Genomic DNA, 27,290 nt, shown 5'->3' with positions numbered 1-27,290 from the left:
AGAGCACCCAGACCCAGGGCGGGTAAAGGCAAAATGCACCCGTGGATTTGATTAAAAACACAGCAACCAGCTTCTTCTGCCAGGCCACCAAATCATTCTACTACGCTTTTAATCAAATTAAATGAACAGGGAGGAAGCAAGATGGTATCACTCAGCATGGTGGACTTCAACATCTCCACTCATCTACGAAATATTGCACACCAGGAGACCTGGCATCACACGGAGTAGAAAACCATATTTGATAGAGGCATCATTAATCTTGCTGCACCTCTAATATCTATTTGATGGCTGCATATTTCATTCTTGTCAAACTCCCTCCCCAAAAAGTTTTATTCTTCATAAATCATTGCACAAAAATGCTTACATATGCACCTGGGAGATGAATCATCACAAGCAGCTCTTTGGTAGCATTAATCAGATGGGGAAAACGTATCTGCGGGAACAGGTTGTTGTTAAATATCGCTGTACTGCTGTACTGTACTATCATACTGTACTGTCTTTGGTAAGGCCTTCATTACATTCTCCTCAATCTAACCCTTCTGCACTGTTCAACCAATCAAGTAAATATGGAGGAGTCAAGATGGAGTGAAATGGTCCCTTCACGTCAACAGAATGGTGAAGTATGGGCGACAGCGCCTCTTCAACCTCAGGAGTATGAAGATATGCAGAAACTGCTTCTCCAATAGAAATCCACAATCACGCTTTTAGGTGATGTCATGGTGACGTTGGCTAGCTAAACTCATGAGCAGAAACACGTCATTGACTTGAATCTAAAGGGGGGGATACCTAGTCAGTTAAACAGCTGAATGCCTTCAACTGAAATGTGTCTTCCGCATTTAACCCAACTCCTCTGAATCAGAGAGGTGCGGGGGATGCCTTAATCTAGGTTGTGCCTTTAGATTGCGAGAAAATGAACGACTAAGGAAAATGTTTTACTTCTCTCACTGACTTCTCTAACTCCAAACGCCAGCCTGGTTTGCTTGGTCTTGCGATGTTGCGCCTCTGGGTTTAGAAAATCTGTGGTGTCGCCTTGTTAAAGTCCTAAAGTAGAAATTGCGTCACAGGCTCTCTTTTCCCCTGAAAACCGGAACATCCAGTTGTTTAGCAGAGGCTAGGATACCAATGACCAATAGGTCATGTGGTTTTGAATTATGTAGGCCAAACATAATGGTTTCTTTCAAAAGAACCAACGAAAGAAAAATCATTCCAAGTCAGCTATAGGAAGAAAGACTTTATTCACAGAGAAAACTCAACACGAGCTGCCATATCATACATTTTTACACAGGGTCAGAAAATCCTTTACAAAACCAAAGACATTAGAAAATATGGGTTTTGATATGAAATATGACATACATCAACTTTCTTGAAAAAAATGTTTTAGTTTGCTAATAGTCATGAAACTAACCGAGCATGATCGAGAGCCAAAGATATTATAAAAATCTAAATGGTAAAAATGGAATAGAAATCATTCTTACAAATTAATAAAAAAATCTCATGCAGCATCTTCAGAAAGGGCCTGAGGGTATATCTTTGTAAGAGGAAAGAAAACAAATGAATATTTTAGTTACATAAATCAAACACATCAAAATACAACCAAATCCAGTTTCTTACTCTAGATAACCAAAACCAGTTAATCTTCTTTGTCCACACCATTTTCAGAGAAGTGTTAAAACACAAACATTCTGGCAGCTACATACAGCTAGTTGATTGATTGTATTTGCCAAAAAACGTCTAAATCTGATGGCGGCAATTTCTTCACTGCATGTAAACAAGGGAAACTGTGGTTTCTCATGGCCTTTATTTAGGACGCTGTCCTCTTGGAGCCTATCCTAGTCTTTGATTGAGACATCCGGTTAAATTAGTAAAGAAAGTAGAAGGTTGGAGAGAAGTGCTATCTGTGTAATATGTGTAGCTTTGAAGCATAACTCGAGAGGGTTCTGAGTCATTGCAAACTGTCTGTGCTGTTGATCTTAGTGCTTTGTGGAGGTTAATCTTATAGTGTAAGTGAGAATGTTGGAATGCATAGAACCAAGGCTTGGCACCACTTAAAAGAGCACACCACAAAATAGCCATAGAATGACCCTTGCTTGTGGCATCTCATCTATGCCCTTTTGTTTGTGTCAGTAGAACCCAGTAGAGGCCCATCTAGGGATAAAATAGACGCACTGACGAGCACCTCTGTGCCTTGGGAATAATACTCAGCATGCTTCCCCATCGCTCTGGGGGTACAGGGAGGGTGACAGAGGTCTGTCAGGTTGACTCTGGACACCCCTAGCACAGAGCACTGGGGAGAGCCAACTGTCACACCCATGAATCATGGCGTACACACAGCCTGTTGGGAGCAGGTCCTGTATGTAGACCCCTCTGATTGATGTGTTCTGCCGTTGCCACATCTCCAATGAAATAAACAAGGGCAAACACATCTCCGCCCCACATACCACATACTTTCCTCTCCCCTTCTTCTACACCTCCACCATCACCCATCTCAGCACCTCCACTGGGGCCCCTTGTGATCAAGGCAACTGGAGGGAAGAAACATTTACTCAACCCTGCTAGCTTTCAGCTGGCAGTGGCTGAGTGATAACAGTAAATTGAGTCCTTGACAAGATAACACATACCTGTTTTAAAAGGTAGACTACTGAACCAGAAAGATAACATAAGGCGCAAGAGGCTGCATGAAGATGGGCAAAATGCTGACTGAGGTTGGTTTGAAACATGAGAAAAGGCCAAGTTTGGGAACGCAATAACATTAGCTTATTGCTCTTCTTTTTTGTCTTCTTTTTTACCTAGAAATTATATTTTACACACAGCATAATCATATAAATACACTATACAATGCAATATAAAATAATTATTTCTTAAAAGGAATATGTTCAGGGTTTGCTTAGGTATGCTGGTTATGATACTAGCACCATACAAAAAATAATGACTCAAAATAAGTCGAGTGAAAAAGGCACTTCCGGGTCTCGTTGAATGACTCTTGGGTAAATGATGGCCTCTCTCCCATCATGCTGGAAAACAGAAACGGTTGTGTCTGTGCACACACTTAACTCCCATTCCAACATGAACATGTCCAGAACGAGGCACTGCAGATAAGTCGGTTCAGATCTCCTGTCTCCATGCAAAGACACCCAACCCGTTTGTCTCATCTTTTGTCTTTTTTTGTTTTTCTTGTCACTTCATTCCAGCAATAACTATGAACTGGCTGCTACATTTCATCATTCTTCCTTTCTCACTTCCTTGATTCTCCATCTCTTCTTTTGCTCATTGTCAGACTTCCACTTCTCGCAGTCCCTCTTGAGTGTTGGGCGGTGATGCCACACTGATGTCGAAGCAGGTCACCATCATGACACGTGACTTGCATAGGTTGACACAGAACTCCAGCTCCTCTGTGACCTGACCCAGGGCCTGCAGGTACTCCTGGGACTCCTTGTCCAAATCCTGGTCCACCTCAACTGGAAGAGAAGAGACACGAGAGCAAACGAGTAAAGTCCTGGTCACACACAATCAACTGAAAACTGGAAGACAGAATCAAGTTAACTTTCAATAGGATAATAAGATAACTTTCTATTTTTGTAGGGAATATGAATAGTAAAAAAGGTGTACATCTCCATATGCCCCAATCCTAGTAGAATAATGTAGCAGACACTCACACTCTCCTATCCACTTGCAAGGGTCCATCATCAGCAGGGTCTTGGTGTCCTCTAGCTCTTCCTTAAGTGCCTCATGTTTGACCTTCAGCTCCCTAATCTGCTGCTGCCGCCGCTCCAGAACCTTCAGCTTACTGTTGAAGTACAGCAGGCCCTGAGAGACAGAGACAGAGACAGAGACAGAGACAGAGAGAGAGAGAGAGAGAGAGAGAGAGAGAGAGAGAGAGAGAGAGAGAGAGAGAGAGAGAGAGAGAGAGAGAGAGAGAGAGAGAGAGAGAGAGAGAGAGAAGTGAGTGACGAACTGTTTGAAATAAAGAATAATAATAGTAATTCACTAGCATTGTTGTTGCTGCTGAAGAATTGCAGGATATGCAGACACAGTCGTGTGTATTACCATTTCCTGTCACAATAGAACAAACCTAATTTCAGATATGTGCATGCAACTCGAACAATCCAATTTTCCTGTTCTTCCCCTCTTAACCCTTACTCCAAACTATTCCCCAACTCCCATTAAAGTATAATCAAGCCTCAGCCATCCAGCAAAATCAACATACCTTCTCAACATCCTGGAATGGCTGCTAAAGATGAGGAAAGAGAAGAAAATAAAATACATATTGTAAAAAATATGCTTGTACTCTAGAGAGAGTAATGATCTCACAGTTAGAACTCAAACAAATACAACACACAAACATGCATGAATATACAGAATCCTAAACCCTGTATACTGTATGTAGACAGAAAAAGCCATGTGCACACAAATAGACATCTGAGAATACAAGCACGGAAACCAGCCATGATGCACACATTGCATGGTATTCCAAAACTGGCCCGGGAACAGTGGGGGATGTGCGAGGCAAAGCACTTCATTACCAGCCATTCAGCCAGTGATGGTTGGGAAAGACAAATTGAAGATCATCTTTTCCTAATTGAAACTAAATCAAACCACCATCCAGCTGATTTAAAATCTCTTAAGAAATTCCTGTCTGGCTGCCTCTAACTTGTGGGAGCAGTTAATGACCCGTGGGAAGTGGAGCCAGCCATAAAGAGCCATCAGGCAGCCAGGGATGGGCCATGGTGATGGCTGATTGGGTGTGGGGATGTAGAGGGGGGATGCACATTCATCACACATTCCTGGACTGCTCTTTCCACCACCACCACTCCATCCCCCTCTGTCAATCAGCACCAGCAGTGAGCCCCAGCGATCAGTCATATATAAAGCAATTAACGGCAGACAGTAATTGCCTCCTGATCTCTTCACATTCCTGGTCACACAGACACATCAAACTTTGGGATTCACCATTGGCCAGAATAAAGATCAAACATCTCAGATGCATATTTTCACCTTGTTCTTTAATAAGAACCTGAGAAAGAGTGAGCTAAGACCTTCCCACGAGGTCATGCCTATGGGCCCGACTCCACCAGGGGGCAAAGGGAGGTTTAACACTCTCAGTTAAAACTTGTGCCCCCTCAGTTTTAGTTGTATGTCCCGATGTGAAAATATAAAAAATTATTGAGTGACAGCTTGATGCAAAATCTGTATCTCCACTGCGCTGTGTCAGCACAGTGGACAGAGTGTGCCGCAGTGTATTCAGGGGGGCTATGGAAAGCCACTCGGGCAGTTAGGTATGACTCCTTTGGGTTTCCATAAAAAGCGGGGAAAACACTTTTCATCTGTGGTAGGCTAAGCGAATAACGTAATACGCCTCTACCTGTAATATTTGATTTTGATTTATACGGGCGTGGTCAAGTTTACTGTTGAAGCTGCCTCACTCAACTCTGCCTCATGCCCTACCATGACAGAGTTTAGTTAGCTTCTTAGATAGCTGTTAAAAACATTAGTGTTATTAACCTTAGCCTATTTAGCTAGCTCACTGCCACGATGGATATCAGAAATTGCCTTCGCCAATGTACCCACACAAAGCCAAAGTGTAAAATAATTTTCTTGGAATCTGTCAGTGGTGAAATGTCAGAACGATTCAGAGAATGCAACAGCCAATTGGTGGAGGCCTTGTGTGCCCTTGACCCAGAAAGCCATGACTTTCTAGATTGAAAAAGTTGAAGCCACTGCTATATTTAAGTAAAACCCTGCTGTATCACATCCGGCCGTGATTGGGAGCCCCATAGAGCGGTCCACAATTGGCACAGTGTCGTCTGGGTTTGGCCGGTGTAGGCCATCATTGTAAATAAGAATTTGTTCTTAACTGACTTGCCTAGTTAACCTTTTTGTGATAGGTGGCAGCATTTTCACTTTTGGATGAATAGCGTGCCCAGAGTGAACTGCCTCCTACTCTGTTCCAGATGCTAATATATACATATTAGTATTAGTATTGGATAGAAAACACTCTGAAGTTTCTAAAACTGTTTGAATGATGTCTGTGAGTATAACAGAACTCATATGGCAGGTGAAAAGCTGAGAAAAATCCAACTAGGAAGTGGGACATCTGAGGTTTGTAGTTTTTCAAAGCTTGGCCTATCGAATACACATTGAGATATGGAAGAGATTGCACTTCCTAGGTCTTCCGCTAGATGTCAACCGTCTTTAGAAACTGGTTTGAGGATTCTACTATAAAGGAGGGGCTCATGAGACCTCTGAGTCAGTGGTCTGGCAGAGAGCCTTGGTCTCCTGACGCTCGCTCCCGACAGAGTTACTTCACGTTCCAGTGCTTTTCTGAGGACAAAGGAATTCTCCGGTTGGAACATTATTGTTTTATGTTAAAAACATCCTAAAGATTGATTCCATACATCATTTGACATGTTTCTAAAGGACTGTAATGGAACTTCGAGTTTTTGTCTGGACGAAATGCTCGCGTCTCATGAAGATGGATTACTGGGCTAAACACGCTAACAACAAGTGGCTATTTGGACATAAATGATGGAACTTTATGGAACAAATCAGTCATTTATTGTCGAACTGGGATTCCTTGGAGTGCCTTCTGATGAAGATCATCGAAGGTAAGTGAATATTTATGGTGTTGTTTCTAACTTTGTTGATTCCAAAATGGCGGATATTCCTCTGGCTGTTTTGGGTTCTGAGCGCCGTTCTCAGATTATGCTTTTTCCGTAATTAAAAAAAAAAATCTGACACAGCGGTTGCATTAAGGAGAAGTCTATCTTTAATTCTGTGAATAACACTTGTATCTTTTATCAATGTTTATTTTGAGTATTTCTGCAAAATCACCGGATGTTTTGGAATCAACACATTACTGCACATTCCAATGTAAACTGAGATTTTTGGATATAAATATGCACATTATCAAACAAAACATACAGTACGTGTATTGTGTAACATGATGTCCTATCGCTCGCCAGTTGTGATGTTGGTGTCGCTCGCCAGTTTTTGCAGACTGAAATTGCCCGCTCTGGCTCCAATGAGGACGATATGGACCCCACTTGATATCCTGCAACGATTCTCTGGGCCTCTCTCCGCTATGCCGACCGTGCTTACAGGACTGACACATGGATTGCCCTTCGGGGCGTCCACTGCTACATGCGAGAGTTCATTTCCACTGAGCATAAACGTGTTCAGTCAGCACAAGAGAAGCATGCTACACCTGAGGAAAGCTCAACTAATCCAACTGGCATTTGAGGGGGATCATACATGAAGATTTCGGGGAGAATGGAGTGATCAATTACTCAGGAAGTTCCACAGTGAATCAGCTGCAAACCCTTCTGAAAAGGTAAGAACAATCTAGCTGGTTTAAAAAAAATCTAAATCTTGGTGGTATAGCCAGTGGTGTCATTTCAGCAAAAACCTAGGGTATGAAATGGCAAAATGACTTCCTTAGACACCAGCATAGGTTCTCAAAAGCCTCGCTTTAGCATGTAGGGTGCTGTCCATGGTGCTGATAGAGTGCAACAATTTGTCACTTCTTGGTCAAAAGCACTCTATGGTCTCTGTATTGGAACTTTTATGTTTATTATGGTATTGTGTGACATAAGCAGACTTTAATATAATTAAAATGCAAGAACCCCAAATAATTGTGCCCCCTCACCGATTTCCACTGCCCCCCTTAGTCACTTTATCCTGGCGCTGGGTCTGCATGCCTGACTTCAACGTAGCACATTCAGAATATTGCTGAGATCAATGTGACACATGCAGACTACTGCTGAGCTTGACATTGCTAAGCAGCATGTACTGCATGTAGTGATGAACTTAAACCTAATGACTAAAATAAGTGGAGTAGCAGTATGGGGAGCTTGTATTACAGACAGTAAGCATGACCCTTCACTCACCTCAATCAAGTCCTCCTGTCGTCGCCTCTGGAGCCGTTCCACATCGTCGATCTCGTACACCTTGATCTCGAAGGGTTCCTTCAGTGGTCCTGACATGGGCGGGAGGTCCACCCACTGGCCAGCTGTGCCAGCCTTCTTCCCCAGTGACGAGGTGTCTGGCAGGGGGGCCGGGATGAGCCGCCTCCGCTGTAGCCCTGGAGAAACACAGACACAGACAGACAGGCACCTCAATTACTGCTGGAAATATACAATGGTAATATCTGCCAGGGCCGAGCTGTACAGCTCCATCTATTAGTAAATATGTATGAAGCTGAGACTGAGATGTAAAGAGATAGCAGGCTTTACACAGGCCTCCTGAGTGTGCTGTTGATTGCATATGTATAAGGCTTTCACCACTGTCTATTTTAAATCCCTACCAAACAATATGAATTTAAAAGATTTATTGCATAAATCTAAGAGAGCTGTAACAAGTGGAATTTTCTGCTGCTGTTCAAATGATTTCAAAGTCATCTAATTTCTGCTGAATCAGAACGGTGACAAAACCAACTATAAGAATCACATTTTAAAATGTTAGATTGATGAGGTACAAGATTTCCTGGGGGGTTTGGGGAAAGTGACAGTTTGTCCTTGATGTTGTTTGGATATTCTGTGCTGTACTTCTCTGGCATACTGCTTCATTCAGTAGATCTGTATAAATGTATTTCTTATTTCAGATGGGAACACCACTCAGTCTGCTTTCAGCACGACACATCTAGTTAAAGTCAACAGCAGTGAACCTTGACCCTTAACAACCCTTAACAAGAGATTGTCTAAGCTGATCTGCACAGCAATCAGGGTTATTTATAGACATGCTGTAAACAGTTAGGGCTTATGACCTCCATGAACAACCTTCTCCATTATTTAACAAGTGGACTGTTTGACATCACACAGTTGCTTGTAAATACCAACAAAGACGGAGCTTAAACAAGACAACTTGTAAAAGGACCTGAGTAATGCTTAGGATTTTATGGAACTTTCAAAAAATGTTAATGCCTCAATTAATTCCCAGACTAAACCTACAGTATGTTGTTGTTCAGGATATTATCAGATAGATCATGCATAATGATGTATACAGATTCAGAGCTATTACCATTGCGTTTCTTGGGGGATTTGGATGTCCGGGGGCGGCCTGAGGAGGACATTCCACTCTCACTCATTGAGTCGTGTGCAGAGGAGGCGCTACCTGTGGCCTCGCTGTCCCGGATCATGCTCTCATAACCACTGCTGCCCCCGCTGTGGTAGAAGAGGGCTGTGCGGCCCATAGCTGGGGGCAGCTCTCCACTCAGAACACTGCTATTGTCACTGCCATGGCCACTGCTGTAGCGCTGCGGCCTCCTGGGGGCAGTGATCTTACTGTAGGGGGAGGGCAGCATGGCCACGGGGGACTTGTCATCACTCAGGTTCACCCCACTGTCATTACCACTGTCAGAGTCCCCTGAGCCCCTCAGGTGTTTGCCTGATGTGCTGCCTGACGCCAGCTCACTGACCCGGCTGTTGGCTGCCCGCATAGCATGCTTGGTGCCCATGATGGTCCCCCGGCCAGGCCTGCTGCTGACGGCTGCCGTGGCTCGTGGGGCGGAGGTCTTGCCAGTCGGGGGAAGGTTGGCATTGGGGTTCCTGGTTGCTGGAGCTGCCAGGGACTTTGTGGAGGAGCTCAGGCCCTTAGAGTTGCTCGCTGACAACGAACGGTCCTTACTTCCATTGACCGCTCCTAACGCTCTGGGGTTAACACTACCTTTGACCTGCCCAGGTTTACCTAGAGCATCTGTAGCACAACAGGGGGAAGTTGGGGATGTAGCAATGGGAGAGCTGGTTGAGTTTGGTACACCGAATCTGGGAATGGATCTGCTGGACTTGCTGCAGCCCAGGGTGGCTCCACTGTTTTCTCGACTGAGAGTGGGCTTGGAGCCCACCATGGACATGCTGTCACTCCTTTCCAGAGACATCTGACTGCTGTAATGCTGCCGACTAGCATCTCCTCTGGCCCTCAGACTGGATGTGGCTTTGGCCGGGGTGTAGTCACCTCTGAGGCTGGAGGTTTTGAGGCTGTTGGAGTTTACTCTGCAGCGGATCTCTAGCTCATCCTCTGACACCGCCCCTCTGGTAAGTTTGGGCCTCCCTGCTTCACCGGACGCAGACTTTAAGGCACTTTGGGGCAGCAGAGGCCTGTTCTTCTGATCCAGACTGGACTTGCGCACTGGAGGTGGAGGAGGTGAGGTACCACCAGGTTTGGGGAGCATGCTCGCTTGCTGCCCATTTGCCTTTCCATTCTTCCCCAGAGAGGAGAATTTGAGAATGTTGGTTGTAGTGGTGATGTTCTGGGTTGTGGCCTTGGTCTCTGGGGAGACGTGGATGACAGGCACAGTGCCCAGAGTGGTGGCTCCTCGTCTGAGCTGAGGCATCTTGCTGGGGGGCTCCGCTTTCTTACTGGTGGACTTCTCACAGCCGTCCACCACCCTCTGGGCTGAGGTTGAACCCTGCACCTTGGGTGGGCGAGATACACCATTGCTGTTGACAACACCAGCTTTGCGGCAGGGAATGCCACTTACTGGGGTTCTGGGGAGCTTGCTGGTGGCGCTGGAGTCTGGAAGCTGAGATTCAGAGTGGTTGACGATGCGCTGCCAGGGGTCCTCCTGCTTGACTTCCTGTCTCTGTGGTTCACAACTGCTGCTACTACTATAGGCTATTAATGAGGTAGGTTTCACTTTCCTGGGAAGACTGGAGTGGACTATGTAAGGGCCCTGGGAGGTTTGGGAGGAGGATCTGAGAGAGTTAACTTTAGCTGTTTTGGATGGGAATCTGAGGGATCCTTTGGTTGACTCGGGAGACATAGGGCACTTTGTCAGGGACAGTTTGCTAGATGCTGTGCTGTCACTGTCCAGATCAGAAAAGCTAAAGCCACTGTCGTTCAGGGAGTTCTTGGCATCCCTTCGGGATGATTCACAGTGGAACATACCCAGGGAATCCAGGTAGAAGGTGCCGTCTGGGCCGATGTGCTTCGTCTGTGGGAGGAAAACGTCTGCAGAGTGTCCCCTTTTACTCTCCAGAGTACAGACGCTGACCTCGCTGAGCCAGGAGCTGATGGATGAGCCCCTGCTGCCCACACACACAAATGAGTCATCCTGTAAGGGGGTGAGCACCTCGATGTTGACCTCTGCACCCCCCACAGCAGATGTGTAGGCGTCAAACTCGTCGTTGATGCTGCTAATGATGCTGACTGGCCGGGAGCCGGAGGCAAGGGCCTGCAGGGAGCAGTCACTGTTGAAGCTGATGATGCTGGAGGGCCGCCCGCTGTCTAAGATGCTGCCGATGGAAAGCTCCTCCACCACAGTGAACACCAGCTCATCCTCTCCATTCAACTCCACAGGTTGCTGCAGGGTGACCGTAGCCCGGAGGATGTCCCTGTCCAGGCACCTCTCTCTCAGGGTGGAGCGTAGCTGGCACACCTCTACAGTACCCCTGGTCTGGGTCCTATCAAGGAAAGGGTCCCCAGACTCCCCCTGCTTTCCAACCTGATGGCTCATTCCCACGGGGGGCATTCTAGTGGGGGACCTCTCCTCTGCCTCTCCGTTGCCCCTGCGTGAGTCTCTCTGCTGTGGGGGAGGGGGAGCAGGCTTGGGTAAGGGCTTCTTGTTGAAGTAAACCTTCTCCCGTACTACTGGCTCAGAGGCTGGCACCATGGCCATACCCTGTTTGATTGGGCTTGCTCTGCTCTCTGATGTCATTACCTTCTCACCATCAGCACTTGTTCTACATATGCTCTGTGAAGCCCCTCTGGAATGTTCCAGTTTAGACTTAGAAGGGCTGATATGGGGACTACTGGATGGAGGAGTGGCTACAGATTTAGGAGCAAGTTTAGGTGATATGTTCTCCTGGGAGGAGGAGGCTTTAGTTACAGTCTTTGGGGAAACAGAGCCAGGGCATTCCTTTGCTTTGCTGTCCACCTTGGGGCTGGCCTGACTTCCCCTGCCCTCTCCAACAAACGCTGTAGGTGCCTCGCTGCCGTCGATACACTCCAGGCGCTCCTGCAGCTCAGCAAACGTGTTGCACTTGAAGAAGTGATCCCTGTCCAGGGGACCCTCCTTCCCAGATCGCTTCCTGTTCAGGGAGGGGATGATGGGAACAAAGGTGGGGGGGCCCTCATTGTCACTTAGCTCCCGGTCTGAGATGGTGGCGCCCCCCGGCCCCACATAGATGACGGTGTCACAGGACTGTTCGCTGCTGGAGGAGTAGTCTGGGTCGCTGAGCAGGGAGGGCAGGTCTGGGTCCAGGGCCACCGTCCGGGGGTGGAAGGGTCTGAGGTGAGGTGGCCGACGGATCCTCCCCTCCTCACAGGAGCTCTCCCCTCCAGAGGAACTGGATGCATACTGCAACACAGAAACATACAGAGACTTACAAAACAGTGTATATAGGAAATGTGCTTAGCACATGAATGTGCTACATACTTAGACTTTCTGCATAATTCACATGTTCAAGACATAACATTATTACTTTAGGACTTATTGGAAAAGTCTATATAATTTTCTCCACCATTTTCCCATTTCCTGCTGTAGATTTACAGTTAATTCAATCGCATAATGAATTCACGGTGGAATACATCGTAAGGCAAATATAAATTACTTTAAAATTGCCAGTCAATACATTTAAAGGTTACATGTGAACATCAATAGGCACACTGAAATTAATGTCAATAATATGAATCAGTGTCCGTAGAATGCATTATAATTAGACCGAAGACAGATGCAAAATAAATACATGCTGTCATTACACCTAATTATCTGGAGGATATATTTCCCGAATCCGAGGGCATGCATTACACACATCCTTAGGCATTAGCGTTGGGATCAATTCTAATTGATGGCAGTCAATTCAGGAAGTGATTTGAATTTAAAATCCCACATTCTTCTTTTGACATAAATAGCTTCACCTTTTCAGTTATTTGAGAAGTCAGTATAAATGTATGCTGATTTTTTTCAATCATTGAATTGGAATTTCAGTTTTACTTCCTGAATTGACTGCCTTAAATTGAAATTGAGCCCAACCCTGTTAGGCAGCCCTATTGATGACATGATTATGTGTTGAGCAGGCAAGAAAAACTAACTCAGAATTATGGAATTAATAACCTTGCATTAAGAGAGGCCCTGATTAATTTCATACCATGGCCTCCAATTTACAGTAAAGTGGGAATAGCTTTATCAAGATCTCAGTTACGAATAGGCTACTACATGAAATGGTGAACAGTGCAACTTCTGCCAATAAAGTCACTGTAATACACTCTAGAGATCACTAAATACTTATTATAACTGTGAAAATCTACGGCTTTCCCTCATCGAAACAGTTCCCTGAACATCGAAATATGCTACTATTCAAATGGAGGATACCCATGTCTCTTAATCAATGTAAACAATGTATGATACTGAAAGCTCTGCAAGTCCAGACACAAACCTTGGACTTCTTCTTCCTCATGCGGTGGATGCGTGAGGCCAGCTGGATGGTGGTGAGGGAGTCAGTGTAGTTGGCAGGGGAGTCCGAGATGTGGGCGATCATTGTAGTTCTGCAGTTAATGTTCCCCAGCGACTCTCTCAGCAGCATCGTCAGTTTGCTGTCCCTAGAGATGATATGTTCACTATCATCATCATCATCATCATCATCATCGCTGCTCGGGAAACGGCAGGATGTTTCAGTGCCTTGTATCAGTGTCGGTTTACATTCAACCACGGTTCTCTGCGCCTTATATTAGTCTGGGTTGCCAGAGATTTTTTAAATATCACATTTGGAACAACTGGTTCTTTGACTGTTATCTCGGGTTCTAAGCTGAACGCTCCTTTTACAGTATATTTCCTCCCGTTTTAGCTCGCTTTCCCCATTTCACACTTTGTCTGCACTGCATTCCCCAAATGAAACGTTCTAGCTCTTCACCTCATTTCTGATTCCATAGTGCAGCAAACCACATAGCTAAGACTGGGATATTTCTTTAAGTATATAGCACGCTAGATAAACACAGCCTTCATAGTCAAGTTAAATGTACTTGCAAAAACTTGTCTCAAACATTTTCATTACATGACTCGACTCCTTTGCATATTACATATTCAAGGTATAGATAGAAAGTTCAGTACTAGTTCCCCTACCTGTAAGGTACGTGCTTGGCTCCATTGGCTAAAGCCATGATAACGTTTCCCAGTGCAGTGAGAGACAGACACAGGCCTCCCCCTCCGTCTCGGCTCTTACTGAGGACCTTCTCACAGCTCCCCAAGTCTATGAGGTGCAGCCTGCTCCGTCCACCCGACACTGTAGATGACACAGGAGGAAGAGCCAGGTGAGGTTATATCTCAGCACAGACACAGTCAGACACTCCCTCTGAGGGTTTCCCACATGCTGCTGCTGCACCTTACAGGCAGGAGTGGCACAGTCCAGACCAGACCAGACATGGCAGTCTGATTTATTCATGAGTAAGCCTCTCGGTCTGAAGTGATTCAAAACTGGGCTGAGATTGTCTCAGTTTAACAGACAGGTGATAACGTTCCAGACACATAAAATTATCTTATTGTCACATACATACAAATCAAAGGAGGACAATCACTGTATTTGGTACCTAAATAGTCATTGGAGAGGATGACTAGTTTGGTGGGCTCTGCTATGAAAGTAAAAGTATACATTGATTCAGTTTAGACAGAAGGGGAGCAGAATTTCTCAAAATGTTTTTCAGCAGAGGGTCAGCACATTGTAATTTAGGTCACTTATATTCTACAAGTGTAGACTTACCTGTGAAATGCTTGCTTACGAGACTTTACACAAGAATTAAGCTATATACAGGGAGTACCAGTACCAGATCAATGTGCAGGGGTATGAGGTATTTGAGGTAGATATGTACATGAAGGCAGGGCAAAGTGACTAGGCAACCGGGTAGATAATAATAAGAGTAAAATAAAGAACAGAGTAGAAACAGCATATGAGGAGTGTGAAAGTGTGTGTGTGTGTGTGTGTGTGTGTGTGTGTGTGTGTGTGTGTGTGTGTGTGTGTGTGTGTGTGTGTGTGTGTGTGTGTGTGTGTGTGTGTGTGTGTGTGTGTGTGTGTGTGTGTGTGTGTGTGTGTGTGTGTGTGTGTGTGTGTGTGTGTGTGTGTGTGTGTGTGTGTGTGCGTGTGTGTGCGTGTGTGTTGTGTGTTGGTATGGGGTGGCAGGTGGCCTAGTGGTTAGAACGTTGGACTAGTAGCCGAAAGGTTGCAAGATGGAATCCCCGAGCTGACAAGGTAAAAATCTGTTGTTCTGCCCCTGAACAAGGCAGTTAACCCACTGTTCTTAGGCTGTCATTGTAAATAAGAATTTGTTCTCAACTATTTCAATAAAGGTCAAATAAAAAAATGTGTGTATGTAGTTTCTGTGTCAGTGTAGTGTGAGTGTGTACATATAGTCAGTGCAAGATATTTAGCGGTCTTGTGGGTAGTGCTGTTTCGGAGCTTGTTGGTTCGGTACTGTTTGGCAGACTGAACAGTCTTTGGCTTGGGTGGCTGGAGGCTTTGGACATTTTTCGGGCCTTCATCTGACCTGATATAGAAGTCTTGGATGGCAGGGAGTTCGGCCCCAATGATGTACTGGGCTGTCTGCATCACCCTGTGTAGCGCTTTGCGATCGAGGGCGGTGCAGTTGCCATACCAAGCAGTGGTGCAGCCAGTCAAGATCCTCTCAATGTTGCAGCTGTCAAACTTTTTGAGGATCCGAAGTCCCATGACAAATCTTTTCAGCCTCCCGAGGGACTAGGTGGCAGCGGCGAACCATTAAACTCTTGTCAGCAAGACTTAGAAACTGTGTGCTTCAAATCCACGCTCTTGTTCCGCTAAGCACAACCCATAAATGCAAGCAAGTCTATTTTTTTCACCCATCCATAAACATTCCAAATGAGAGGCTGGAGGCTTGTTATCCATTCAGATGTATTTATATCCACCATCTAGCCCAGTGCGGTACAGTCTCCTATGGCTATGATGGTAATCTCTGACCTCACAGGTATCTATAGTACTACTATTCTCAGCAGCAGAACTGATGGGGGGAATTACATCTGCTAAGTAACACTATCATTAAGGCATAATAAAGTCATCATCGTTCAATTCTTGGTCATTTCTTTTACTCGATTAAGTCCGTAATCAGCCAGTGAAAACAAATGTTCTGTTCATGTGTAGCAATATGGTTCAGTGCATTCATCCCTGAAGGATGAATCGTCAAGGCCAGAGCATTTGTTGAATCGAATGATAAATAATATAGTAGAATGATGAATGAAAATACGACACCATCACTGTCAAAAACACACAGAGTGACACTGGAGATCAGAGAGCGCCTCAAATCATGTAGTAATGATAGATATGCTTAGTGTAGAATGATAGTAGTAGTAAAAGGGATACCTAGTCAGTTGAGCAACTGAATGCATTCAACTGAAATGTGTCTTCCGCATTTAACCCAAACCCTCTGAATCATAGAGATGCATGAAGCTGCCTTAATTGACATCATCGGTGCCCGGGGTTGTTGTTGGGGGTTAACTGTCATGCTCAAGAGCAGAGCGGCAGATTTTTCCACCTTGCCGGCTTGGGGAATCGAACCAGCAACCTTTCGGTTACTGGTCGAACACTCTTAACTGCTAGACTACCTGTAGAAGTAGTAGCAGTTGTACTCACTGCCTCCCTTGCCACTCTTCTCCATGCGGTACTGGTAGATGTGCAGTGTGAACAGCATGTGAGAGTTGCGTCTCTCTTCCTCATCTGAGTCGGGCTTGCTGGTGCTGCGTGCTGCGATGGCCGCGTCCAGGAAGAAGGCTGCCTTCTCTGCCGTGGGGGCGCGGAGCTCACTCTGGTTCTGGAGCTGAGGGGGGGAAGAGAGAGACGAGGTAAGGGTAAGTAAAATAAAGAGAAGGAGAGAGTATGGGGTTAGAAAAAGAGTTGGAGGAATTGGAGGAAGGAAAGAGAAAGAGGAAGAGAGAGAGAGGATAGCCAGGTAATTGGACCTAGGCACACATTTCTTACCCATTAGATTGGGTCATGGGGGCAATTAAAGAAACAGGTATGCACACAGAGGGAGGGGGATTATGGAAGGTAATGGAGGAGTAGGAGGCAGGGGCACTTCCCTCCACACGGATGTTGTGGTGGTGGGGTATGGAGAGGGGGGAGTGGGGAATGGGAGGAAAGGGGGGGGGGTCTAGTAGGGGACCCACACCACGTGGTTGGAGGAGAAGCCTTGAGAAGCTTCACAGGACTCCAGGCAGCCTTTGAGGTCACGGTCCACACAGAGGGAGGGGCTCTGGTCCACACAGAGCCCCCCAAAAAAACATCTGACGGCAACACCTGTCAGTGCCTTCAAATTCCCCACCCACCCCCCCAATTAGTCCCATTGCTATCCAGAGGGCCAGAGATAATGCAGGATAATAGATGCTCAAGCATGCTGACAGGGGAGTCAATAAAAAGGTATGAAGAAAGACAGCGATATTGTGGATGGCTTTGGTGAGACTATAGCGCAGGGATTATTGAGATAAGTAAGACAGGGAAATATGGGCTCAGAGTACACAGAGGAAAGACCTGAGACCTGGGGTAGACAGAGGTAGGTAGTAGTGAGAATCAGAGCAATACACAGACACTAATATATACAAGACAGAGAGAAATAGAGAGTGAGAACAAAGAAAGGGAGGAAAACAGACACGCCACCTTTTTCCCTCACCTGAGTGCCACAGATAGGGTCCTCACGCAGGTAGACCCCTGGGGACTGACCGTCCTGAACGCTTCCCGTGGACACCTCAGACAGAAGGTCCTTCAGCGCCTCGTCCTTCCCACAGATCTCCACGGCAGACACGCGGACAGAGAAGCGCGTGGCCGTCTTCTCCTTACGCTCGTTGATGAGCGTGAAGAGCCAGGAGATGGCGCAGGGCACGATGCCGAGGTTCTGGGTGGAGCCGTCTTTGCCAATCATAGTGTATGTCTTGCCTGAAGACGGAGGAGAGGGTGAGAGACGGCGGGGAAGGGGGATGGAGATATTAATATACAAGTCCTGTGCTGTTGGCAACAGCATGCTGCTAATATCCCTTCGAAAAACTAAGAAACACTAGTAATACTGTCTGGAATGTGTAGAGGAGAGGAAAATGCATTACACCTGTTGATTGGGAATCTACTGTATCTCTAAGAACTTACGACGGGGGTGATTCAAGGAGCATTCCCTGGAGGATGAGCACAGTGGAGAAGAAAAGGGTGACTCAATTAGACTTTTCTCCCAGACTGGGTGAAGAGTCCAGGTCAATTACAGTGGTTTTAATTCAAGACTGTTCCCTGCAGCCTCTATATAGAAGTCTCCCTCCCTCCAGCCCCCACCATCTCCCACTAGCCCCCACCATCTCCCACTGCCTTCTTTTCTCCTCTGACCACTCCACTGCGCCACTAATCCATTTGTGAATGTGGGCATCAAACCGATAAAGGGAGACTTTTCTTTGTCTAACAGTGTCCTTTTGCCAGATTTCAGTTGAGTAGCGGGGCTTGCTTACCAAGCTTGACATGCCCGAAGCAGAAGATGCAACCGTCCGCACCGTTCACCACAGACTGGATGACCTCAGACACTGTCCCTGAACACACCTCTGCCTGCAAGGAGAGAGGGAGAAAGAGAGAGAGAGAGATGGAGTGGTTAAATAGCATACATCTGCCATTCCCCTTTTAGAATTGTGTAAGTCATTGACAAACACATACACGTACAAAGTATTTTCTATTTGAGAATTCCCAATTATTTCTACAAAAACATTATTCGAGCTATCAAACACAGGAGGAGCATCAGGAAGACAGGCTCTGATCACAGATTCAGAGGGCGGCGTCAAAAGGAACAAATGCTGCAAAGTGTGGCTCATCTTTACAATCTGTTTCACCACCATGGCTCCACTGGGGCAAGGCTTCTGCTGCAGACAGAGATCTCCTCCCATACATAACACAGATAACAAGGCCTCTTATTGCAGAACAGCTCTCTGTTACTGTTAGCCGCCAGCAGTGTGGTCCCAGCGGCACAATCTGGCAGCCTCGTCTCAGTCTGCCTTACTGGAGCAGGAGCAGGGCTATCAGCTCATATCAGCTGGCTTACTGTGGAGGAGATGTATCTGATGGAGGAAGCTCTGAACCTTACCCCCACTGTGGAGACACTGATCCATGCTGTAGACCCTGTAGCTACTGACTCTACCAATGCTTGATGAGATCCCTAATGGTTCAGCTTCTCAAACCTAAAGATTGTACGCTCTATGGGGAGCAACACAAAGCTTGAGTCGATGGTTCATGTTCCCTTTTTAGTAGGTACTAACAGCATGTTACCTCACTGCTAGATCTCATCTCTTCAACAATCAGAAGACACTGAGTGATCAATGGAAATCTCAATGGTTTTGTTGAGAAATGTTTCTAAACAGACCTCTATGGAACATTTTTGTCTGGATGTTACATGTCCTCAATGTCTGACCCTTCCATTTTGATCTTAATTTGGGCATGGACTGGGAGAAGAGAGGTTAGATATAACTGGACTATGAAAGGAGAGGTTAGATATAAGTGGACCGAATTAAATGAATTCCCCAGACTTAAAAGGGCCAGCTGTTGAGGCCCATAATGGGAAGAATGCCCCCAACCAAAGACAGGTATTTTTCTACTAAGCCCCCGGACCGCACCCAGCCAGCATGGAGATATCCTCCTACCCTGGAAAGAGTGCCCCCCTACACACACACACACACACACACACACACACACACACACACACACACACACACACACACACACACACACACACACACACACACACACACACACACACACACACACACACACACACACACACACACACACACACACAGACTCCTCAATTGCTTGGTCTTTACTTGAGAGGCATCCTGGGTAAACACTGCGTCGAAGGCGAAGATCTTTGGGACAGCCACGGTGGCTCTCCTGTGCCCTGAGTTGGCGCGGTCGTTGACCGAGGGGTCGTAAAGGGTTAGCTGCTTCTTCCTGGGGTCCACCTTCAGGAAGGACATGGACTCTGACGAATCAGGAGCCTCCAGGGATGGGCAGATACGCATCATCACTTTTACCTTCAACACGAGGAGAGAGGAGAGGAGAGGAGAATAGAGGGACAGAGAGCAAAGAACATACACTTAAGCAAACATATGGTGAAAAAACACATTAATTAAACACAGATGAAGCGGGCACATAAAATATCTAACATGATACACACATAGAGCTACAGGGGACATAGCATGCATTTGTAGTGGGGAGAAAATAGACATCTTGAAATCACATGGCAACGCTGAATCTGGATAAACATAATTTCCATCAAGTCAACGATGATGGACATGACAGTGCCTGTTACCATGGAGACAAAGGTTACCCCTGACAAATGGACCAACATTGCAAGTTAAGCTGCCACTCGTGGGTTAACACATGGGCCTAATGGTGTCAATGTAAGGATGATATTGTAAATCATAACAGTGAATGTAATATGGGCCCTTAATGACTGTGACTCTGAGCCGCCCACCATGCTCAGGGATTATCCAATCAGCAGGCTGCTCTCTGGACCAAGAGCAACTCTGACTGCAGCTCTGCAACATGGGAACATATGGTCCCGCCTTTTCTCTCCCTCTCTTTCTATCTCTCTACGTCACTCTCTCAGGACAACTCTGAGATCTGTGTTGTCTATACTTAGTCCCTAGATTCTGTGTCATTTCCGTTGTCACGGTACACCATGATCCTAACACAGTATGGCAAACAGGATGGTATATGTCACTGGTCATGTTTAACGTGTTGATTTACTACACCTCTACCATGACATGTCTCCTCCAGTCTAATGTTGTAACTATGTTATGGCTATGACATGTCTCCTCTAGTCTAATGTTGTAACTACGTTATGGCCATGACATGTCTCCTCTAGTCTAATGTTGTAACTATGTTATGGCCATGACATGTCTCCTCTAGTCTAATGTTGTAACTATGTTATGGCCATGACATGTCTCCTCCAGTCTAATGTTGTAACTATGTTATGGCTATGACATGTCTCCTCTAGTCTAACGTTGTAACTATGTTATGGCCATGACATGTCTCCTCTAGTCTAATGTTGTAACTATGTTATGGCCATGACATGTCTCCTCTAGTCTAATGTTGTAACTATGTTATGGCCATGACATGTCTCCTCTAGTCTAATGTTGTAACTATGTTATGGCCATGACATGTCTCCTCCAGTCTAATGTTGTAACTATGTTATGGCTATGACATGTCTCCTCTAGTCTAACGTTGTAACTATGTTATGGCCATGACATGTCTCCTCTAGTCTAATGTTGTAACTATGTTATGGCCATGACATGTCTCCTCTAGTCTAATGTTGTAACTATGTTATGGCCATGACATGTCTCCTCTAGTCTAATGTTATAACTAAGTTATGCCCATGGCATGTCTCCTCCAGTCTAATGTTGAAACTATGTTATGGCTATGACATGTCTCCTCTAGTCTAATATTATAACTATGTTATGGCCATGACAGGTCTCCTCTAGTCTAACGTTGTAACTACGTTATCGCCATGACATGTCTCCTCTAGTCTAATGTTATAACTATGTTATGGCCATGGCCTGTCTCCTCTAGTCTAATGTTGTAACTATGTTATGGCCATGACTTGCAGAGCCATTCTGCCAGCTGTGTCTGATGGTACTTCCTGAACTGGAGAAAGTGGAGTAAGGTTTCATCTGCATGCACACCACGTTATACGCAAGCTGTGTGTGTGTGTGTGTGTGTGTGTTTTCATCTGTCATTCGTCCTGCCAAGCCTCCTCAAACACAATCACACCTTTTTTATTGAATGACAACTGCAACACCATTTATAAAGAACATGTAGGAGTGGATGGTTCTTCTGGTAAGAAAAACATCCTCATTCATTCTGTCAACATTTGATTGTGAAAACTCAACGTGTGTGTAGGGTTTAGCATATTGGTAGTCAATCCACTAAACCAGTGCATCGGCAGACAGCTCAGTGTGTGTAGGGTTTAGCATAGTGGTAGTCAATCCACTAAACCAGTGCATCGGCACGCTTCCCCTCCTCCTCCATGGTTACAAACAGCTCGAGCTTTAACAACCATGCATTGATAACAAATTAAATCTATGACAATAAAAATATTTTTTTAAACATCACACAAAAAACAACTATGATGCCAGTGAGAGGCTGTGCGATATAAGACAGCCGAACTCCAACTGTTCCCCCACCTCCCCTTTCTGCAAAGGCAGCAAAACTGACACAGGGCTGGTCCTTTCATCTTCTGTGTGTCTCTCCTGTGCCATCCGTGCACACACAAAAGGCCCATTCTTCCCCTGGCTTGTTTATAAATTTTGCCACAAATCCTGGCTCTGGCGTTAAGGAACAATGTGTGGTGGCGATCCCATTCTGCCACAGAGGGAATTCCTCTCTGGCTTTCCGGCAGCTGAGTGCAAACTCTCTTTGTGCTCCATGAGGGGCTGTTACCATGACTGACGTGTACATATGTTAAGCAAATTACATTTAAACAGGTTTCCATATATGACTGCTGAGCCTGGCCGGCCCACCAACCGGGCGGAGGAGCAATAGCTACTGTCTAGAGCTTCTATATTTACATTGGCAGAGATGTGATACCAGTGGCCGGTGAGGATCATCTGGAGCCTCTGCTGCATTTTAACACCTCGGGCCCCTCTGCTAATGGCCCTGTTCTCCTATGTCTTGATCCCACTAAGAAATCCATTAGCTGGGATTTTACCCCAGCAGCCACCTCTCCTCATATCCAAACCCTCCACTTGACACATCGCCTGGGTCAGCAATGACATCAACTACACATGGATGGACATGTGTGTCTTAAATAAATACATAACAAAACATCACCTATGCGTCTCAGTGTTTCAGTCAATTATTGACCACAGAAAATGCATACTGTAGATTAGGGGGAAAGGAGCTGGGATGAATTGTCTACCGTAGACAAAAGAATGTTGGCAACTCAAATCGTGTTGGCTGTGGTTCCTCAAACATGCATTGTTTCACAGCAGTGAACTCTTGGTTGTCTGAACCAGGTGACTCCAAACTGCAGTACTGTCTGAGACACAATGACAGAGATTGAGTTTCCCATAACAGCCGAGTTAATGAAGATGTAACCTGAGGTTTTAAACTCAGAACAATGCTGTAAACAAGCTGATTTCCCTTTTCAAAACAACCCTGTGGTTGTCACATACATAATGTCTCGCTCAGTAAAAGGTTTAGGGAGAGGAAGCTTGTTAATAATGCTGGTGTTTTATGAAGTGAGATTCACAATATGGAACCATTTCTCAATGGTGTGGAAATTTGGCAGAGTAAGCAACAACTTCCCAACCAGGTGGGACCTAATCTTGTTAGGGGACTTCTTCTGCTATGTAAATACAGGATCTCAGCCCAGCAAACAATACCCAATAAACCCTAGAGGAAGGGTGTGTTTATACAGCACTAACGCTATTGACAGACCAATCATCGCCATCCTGCTCGATTTCATCAAGAGGTTTATGGAACGCAGCTAGCAGGAATTGTATTTAACTTTTATTTAAACAGGGTGGGTCACCATCGAGACCAGGCTCTCATTTGCAAGGGAGCCCTGTGAACATGAACATAAATAATATCAATACAATACATACAACAAGAATAATCAGAACAAACAACTCTCACATATCACCTCCCTTAAACTCCATCTAAACTGTCCAATGGAGACCAACGAGTCTAATTTCAAGGTGGCCTGAAGCCTATTCCATGAGCTGGGTGCATAACACTAAAATAATTTCCCCCCAGATCAGTGGACACCCGCAGGAGTTCTAGAACCACGGGACCTCTAGAACCAGCCAGTCCAAAGAGTAGGTCTGAAAATGGCTCCAGTTGATACGTGAGCTGAGGTAGTGGAGAGTCTCTGAAGAACTGCTTTATATACAAAAAGTAGCCAATACTGGGCCCTTCTGGTAGTCAGAGATCCCAGCCAATAGATGTTTGAAACGTATTGAAATATGCTGTAGTAATGTTTGCAAACGTTGAGCTTTTAAAGGGATACTGTGAGATTCTGTCATTGTTCTACTTCCCCAGAGTCAGATGAACTCGTGGATACCATTTTTATGTCTCTGCATCCAGTATGAAGGAAGTTAGCGGAACTTCCTTCAGGTACAGTAGCATTGCTACTATAACAGTAGACTTCCAGTCATTGAGCTAATGCTAGTTAGCATTGGTTCTCGAAACTACCGCTAACGTCCTTAATAGTGCAAGAATAGACATAAAAATGGTATCCACAAGTTCATCTGACTCTGGGTAAGTGAATTGGATTTAAGTGTTGTGTTGTCTTTCCCTCACAAACTGTAGTCCATTCAGAGGGAGGAATGCGGCCATAACAAACTGAGTGAATTCATGACATTCCAGCAGGCTTATCTGTCTGCATCTGTACGGACTGGACCAGACGACTGGCTGTCTATGTACTAATGCGTTGCCACTGTGCATTCTCCCATTTAAATGTCACTCACTCATAAACATATGCGTGTGTGTTCATACTGTAGGCCTGTTTGCGTATACAAGCAATGCCTGTTGCTCCTTACCTTTCCCATCCCAGGGTTCTCCTTGACCTTTGAGACAGCGCGGAGCAGGCATGGCGGGGCGGGGGGTGGCGAGAGCTGCAGGATGCCGCTGAAGTTGGTGGGGTAGATGGAGGGCTCCTGGGCTCCAGGGTGCAGCAGGGAGGGAGGCTGGTGCTTCTTCCGCTTGGACGAGAGGTTCAGCTTCTGAGCTGCCCTGGGAGGAGCAAACACAAGAAGAGTTCAACCGAACTTCAAAAACATACACATTAGCGAGTCATCTGTATTGTGCTGGGCAGGAAGGAAGGTAAACTTCATAGGAGCCACCAGGCATTTATCTTTTTCAGAGTGAGGTATCCAACAGAGAGAGGGCTGTATAATCATTCAGCTGATTGATTTAATGGTCAGGGTTGACATTTGTGAGGGTGTGCAGAGCCTTTAGAAGCCACACTGAGATTGTGGCGGAAAGGTCAACAAGCTCCTTTTTCTCTTTGCCAAAGTAAACAAAGTCGACAGGAGAAGGGCGCTGTGCCACCAATCCCAATGCTACCTCTCTTTCAACTCCCCACTCCCTACCTGTGGCCAAGGCTTTGTAAAATGCTCCAGGCCTCCACTTCAAAACAGTACAAACATAAAATTCTCAAATGCTTTAATTTCAGCACTGCAATTGCTAACGCACTGCTATGGAATTAAAGACACAATCAAGCCCAATTCTGCAGCAGGGCTTTGCAGGTTTCTACATACGACAAGCCGCCATGACACCTGTGTTATTAGTAGGTCAGCTGGTGGTTGTCATGGTGCTTATGTACACTAAATGGATTAATGTATCTTCTTCAAACAACACAGGAACAGGACAGGAACATGACAGGTAAAGATGGCTGGCACAATGTTGCCTTTTCAGGCTATGGAAATGTTTGTTCTCATTATAGAATTGAAGTGATTGTGATAAGAAATGTTCTGCTATTTCATATGTTACTCAGGTATATAGGTGAAGCTTGTTAGGGGGACCATGAAAAACATGACTGGTCCCTAGATCCACCATTCACTGAGTCCCCTGATAGACAGACTTGGTGAGGAGAGTGAGAGATACAGTTTCTTGCAAAAGTTTTCACCCCCTTTGGCATTTTTCCTATTTTGTTGCCTTACAACCTGGAATGACAATTTGATTTACACAACATGCCTACGACTTTGAAAATGCAAAAATTGCGAAACAAACAAGACATAAGACAAAAAACAGAAAACTTGAGCATGCATAACTATTCACAGCTCTTGGGGTATGTCTCTATAACCTTAGCACATCTAGCCACTGGGATTTTTGCCCATTCTTCAAGGCAAAACTGCTCCAGCTCCTTCAAGTTGGATGGGTTCCGCTGGTGTACAGCAATCTTTAAGTCATACCACAGATTCTCAATTGGATTGAGTTCTAGGCTTTGACTACGCCATTCAAAGACACTTAAATGTTTCCCCTTAAACCACTCGAGTGTTGCTTTAGCAGTATGTTTAGGGTAATTGTCCTGCTGGAAGGTGAACCTCCATCCCAGTCTCAAATCTCTGGAAGACTGAAACAGGTTTCTTTCAAGAATATCTCTGTATTTAGCACCATCCATCATTCCTTCAATTCTGAACAGTTTCCCAGTCGATGAAAAACATCCCCACAGCATGATGCTGCCACCACCATGCTTCACTTTGGGGATGGTGGTGTTCTTGGGGTGGTGAGAGGTGTTGGGTTTGCACCACACATAGTGTTTTCCTTGATGGCCAAAAAGCTCAAATTTTAGTCTCATCTGAACAGAGTACCTTCTTCCATATTTTTTGGGAGTCTCCCACATGCCTTTTGGTGAACACCAAATGGGTTTTCATTTTTCTTTCTTTAAGCAATGGCTTTTTTCTGGCTACTCTTCCATAAAGCCTAGCTCTGTGGAGTGCACGGAAGTGGTCCTATGGACAGATACTCCAATCTCAGCTGTGGAGCTTTGCAGATCCTTCAAGGTTATCTTTGGTCTCTTTGTTGCCTCTCTCTCTGATTAATGCCCTCCTTGCCTGGTCTGTGGGTTTTGGTGGGCGGCCCTCTCTTGGCAGGTTTGTTGGGATGCCATATTCTTTCTTTTTTTTAAATAATGGATTTAATGGTGCTCCTTGGGATATAAAGTTACAGATATTTTTTGAAACCCAGCCTTGATCTGTACTTCGCCACAACTTTGTCCCTGACCTGTTTGGAGAGCTCCTTGGTCTTCATGGTGCCACTTGCTTGGTGGTGCCCCTTGCTTGGTGGTGTTGCAGACTCTGGGGCCTTTCAGAACAGGTGTATATATACTGAGATCATGTGACAGATCATGTGACACTTAGATTGCACACAGGTGGATTCATTTAACTAATCACGTGACTTCTGGAGATAATTTGTTGCACCAGATCTTATTTCAGGGCTTCATAGCAAAAGGGGTGAATACATATGCACGCACCACTTTAAAAAAAAAATCACTACACCATTTTCGACTATTTTGTGTATGTCCATTACATGAAATCCTAATTACAACAAAATCTCCTAGGAAATCTCGTTAAGTGGTTGTCTTAACGCAGTTCCGCTGCCTCTCAGGGTAAGATCCGACGGTGTGATGGGACTCTACATAAATCCACGGTCATCCTGTGTTCTCTCTCTCTCTCTCTCTCTCTCTCTCTCTCTCTCTCTCTCTCTCTCTCTCTCTCTCTCTCTCTCTCTCTCTCTCTCTCTCTCTCTCTCTCTCTCTCTCTCTCTCTCTCTCTCTCTCTCTCTCTCTCTCTCTCTCTCTCTCTCTCTCTCTCTCTCTCT

At 45.5% G+C, this 27,290-nt stretch overlaps 1 protein-coding gene across 5 annotated transcripts in view; it reads right to left on the bottom strand.

Moving 5' to 3' along the window:
- Positions 1–1,218: 1,218 nt before the first annotated feature.
- LOC124001500 (kinesin-like protein KIF26A) overlaps positions 1,219–27,290 on the bottom strand; it is a 139,412-nt gene continuing 113,340 nt past the window's right edge. For 4 of the 5 annotated variants that reach the window (XM_046308320.1, XM_046308324.1, XM_046308322.1 and 1 more), the window contains 12 exons: positions 24,509–24,701; positions 19,787–19,996; positions 18,431–18,524; positions 17,617–17,879; positions 16,584–16,767; positions 14,051–14,210; positions 13,368–13,530; positions 9,013–12,289; positions 7,884–8,077; positions 4,205–4,228; positions 3,654–3,804; positions 1,219–3,455 (listed from right to left, as the gene is read on the bottom strand). In XM_046308320.1, the coding sequence (XP_046164276.1) occupies positions 3,271–3,455; positions 3,654–3,804; positions 4,205–4,228; positions 7,884–8,077; positions 9,013–12,289; positions 13,368–13,530; positions 14,051–14,210; positions 16,584–16,767; positions 17,617–17,879; positions 18,431–18,524; positions 19,787–19,996; positions 24,509–24,701 (5,098 nt within the window). In that variant the 3' untranslated portion in view covers positions 1,219–3,270. The remainder of the gene's footprint in view (positions 3,456–3,653; positions 3,805–4,204; positions 4,229–7,883; positions 8,078–9,012; positions 12,290–13,367; positions 13,531–14,050; positions 14,211–16,583; positions 16,768–17,616; positions 17,880–18,430; positions 18,525–19,786; positions 19,997–24,508; positions 24,702–27,290) is intronic. The other variant, XM_046308321.1, reaches the window with a different exon arrangement.

The sequence above is a fragment of the Oncorhynchus gorbuscha genome, linkage group LG17 (genome assembly GCF_021184085.1).
Source record: "Oncorhynchus gorbuscha isolate QuinsamMale2020 ecotype Even-year linkage group LG17, OgorEven_v1.0, whole genome shotgun sequence".
NCBI lineage: Eukaryota > Metazoa > Chordata > Actinopteri > Salmoniformes > Salmonidae > Oncorhynchus > Oncorhynchus gorbuscha.
This window is presented reverse-complemented; position numbering and strand designations above follow the sequence as displayed.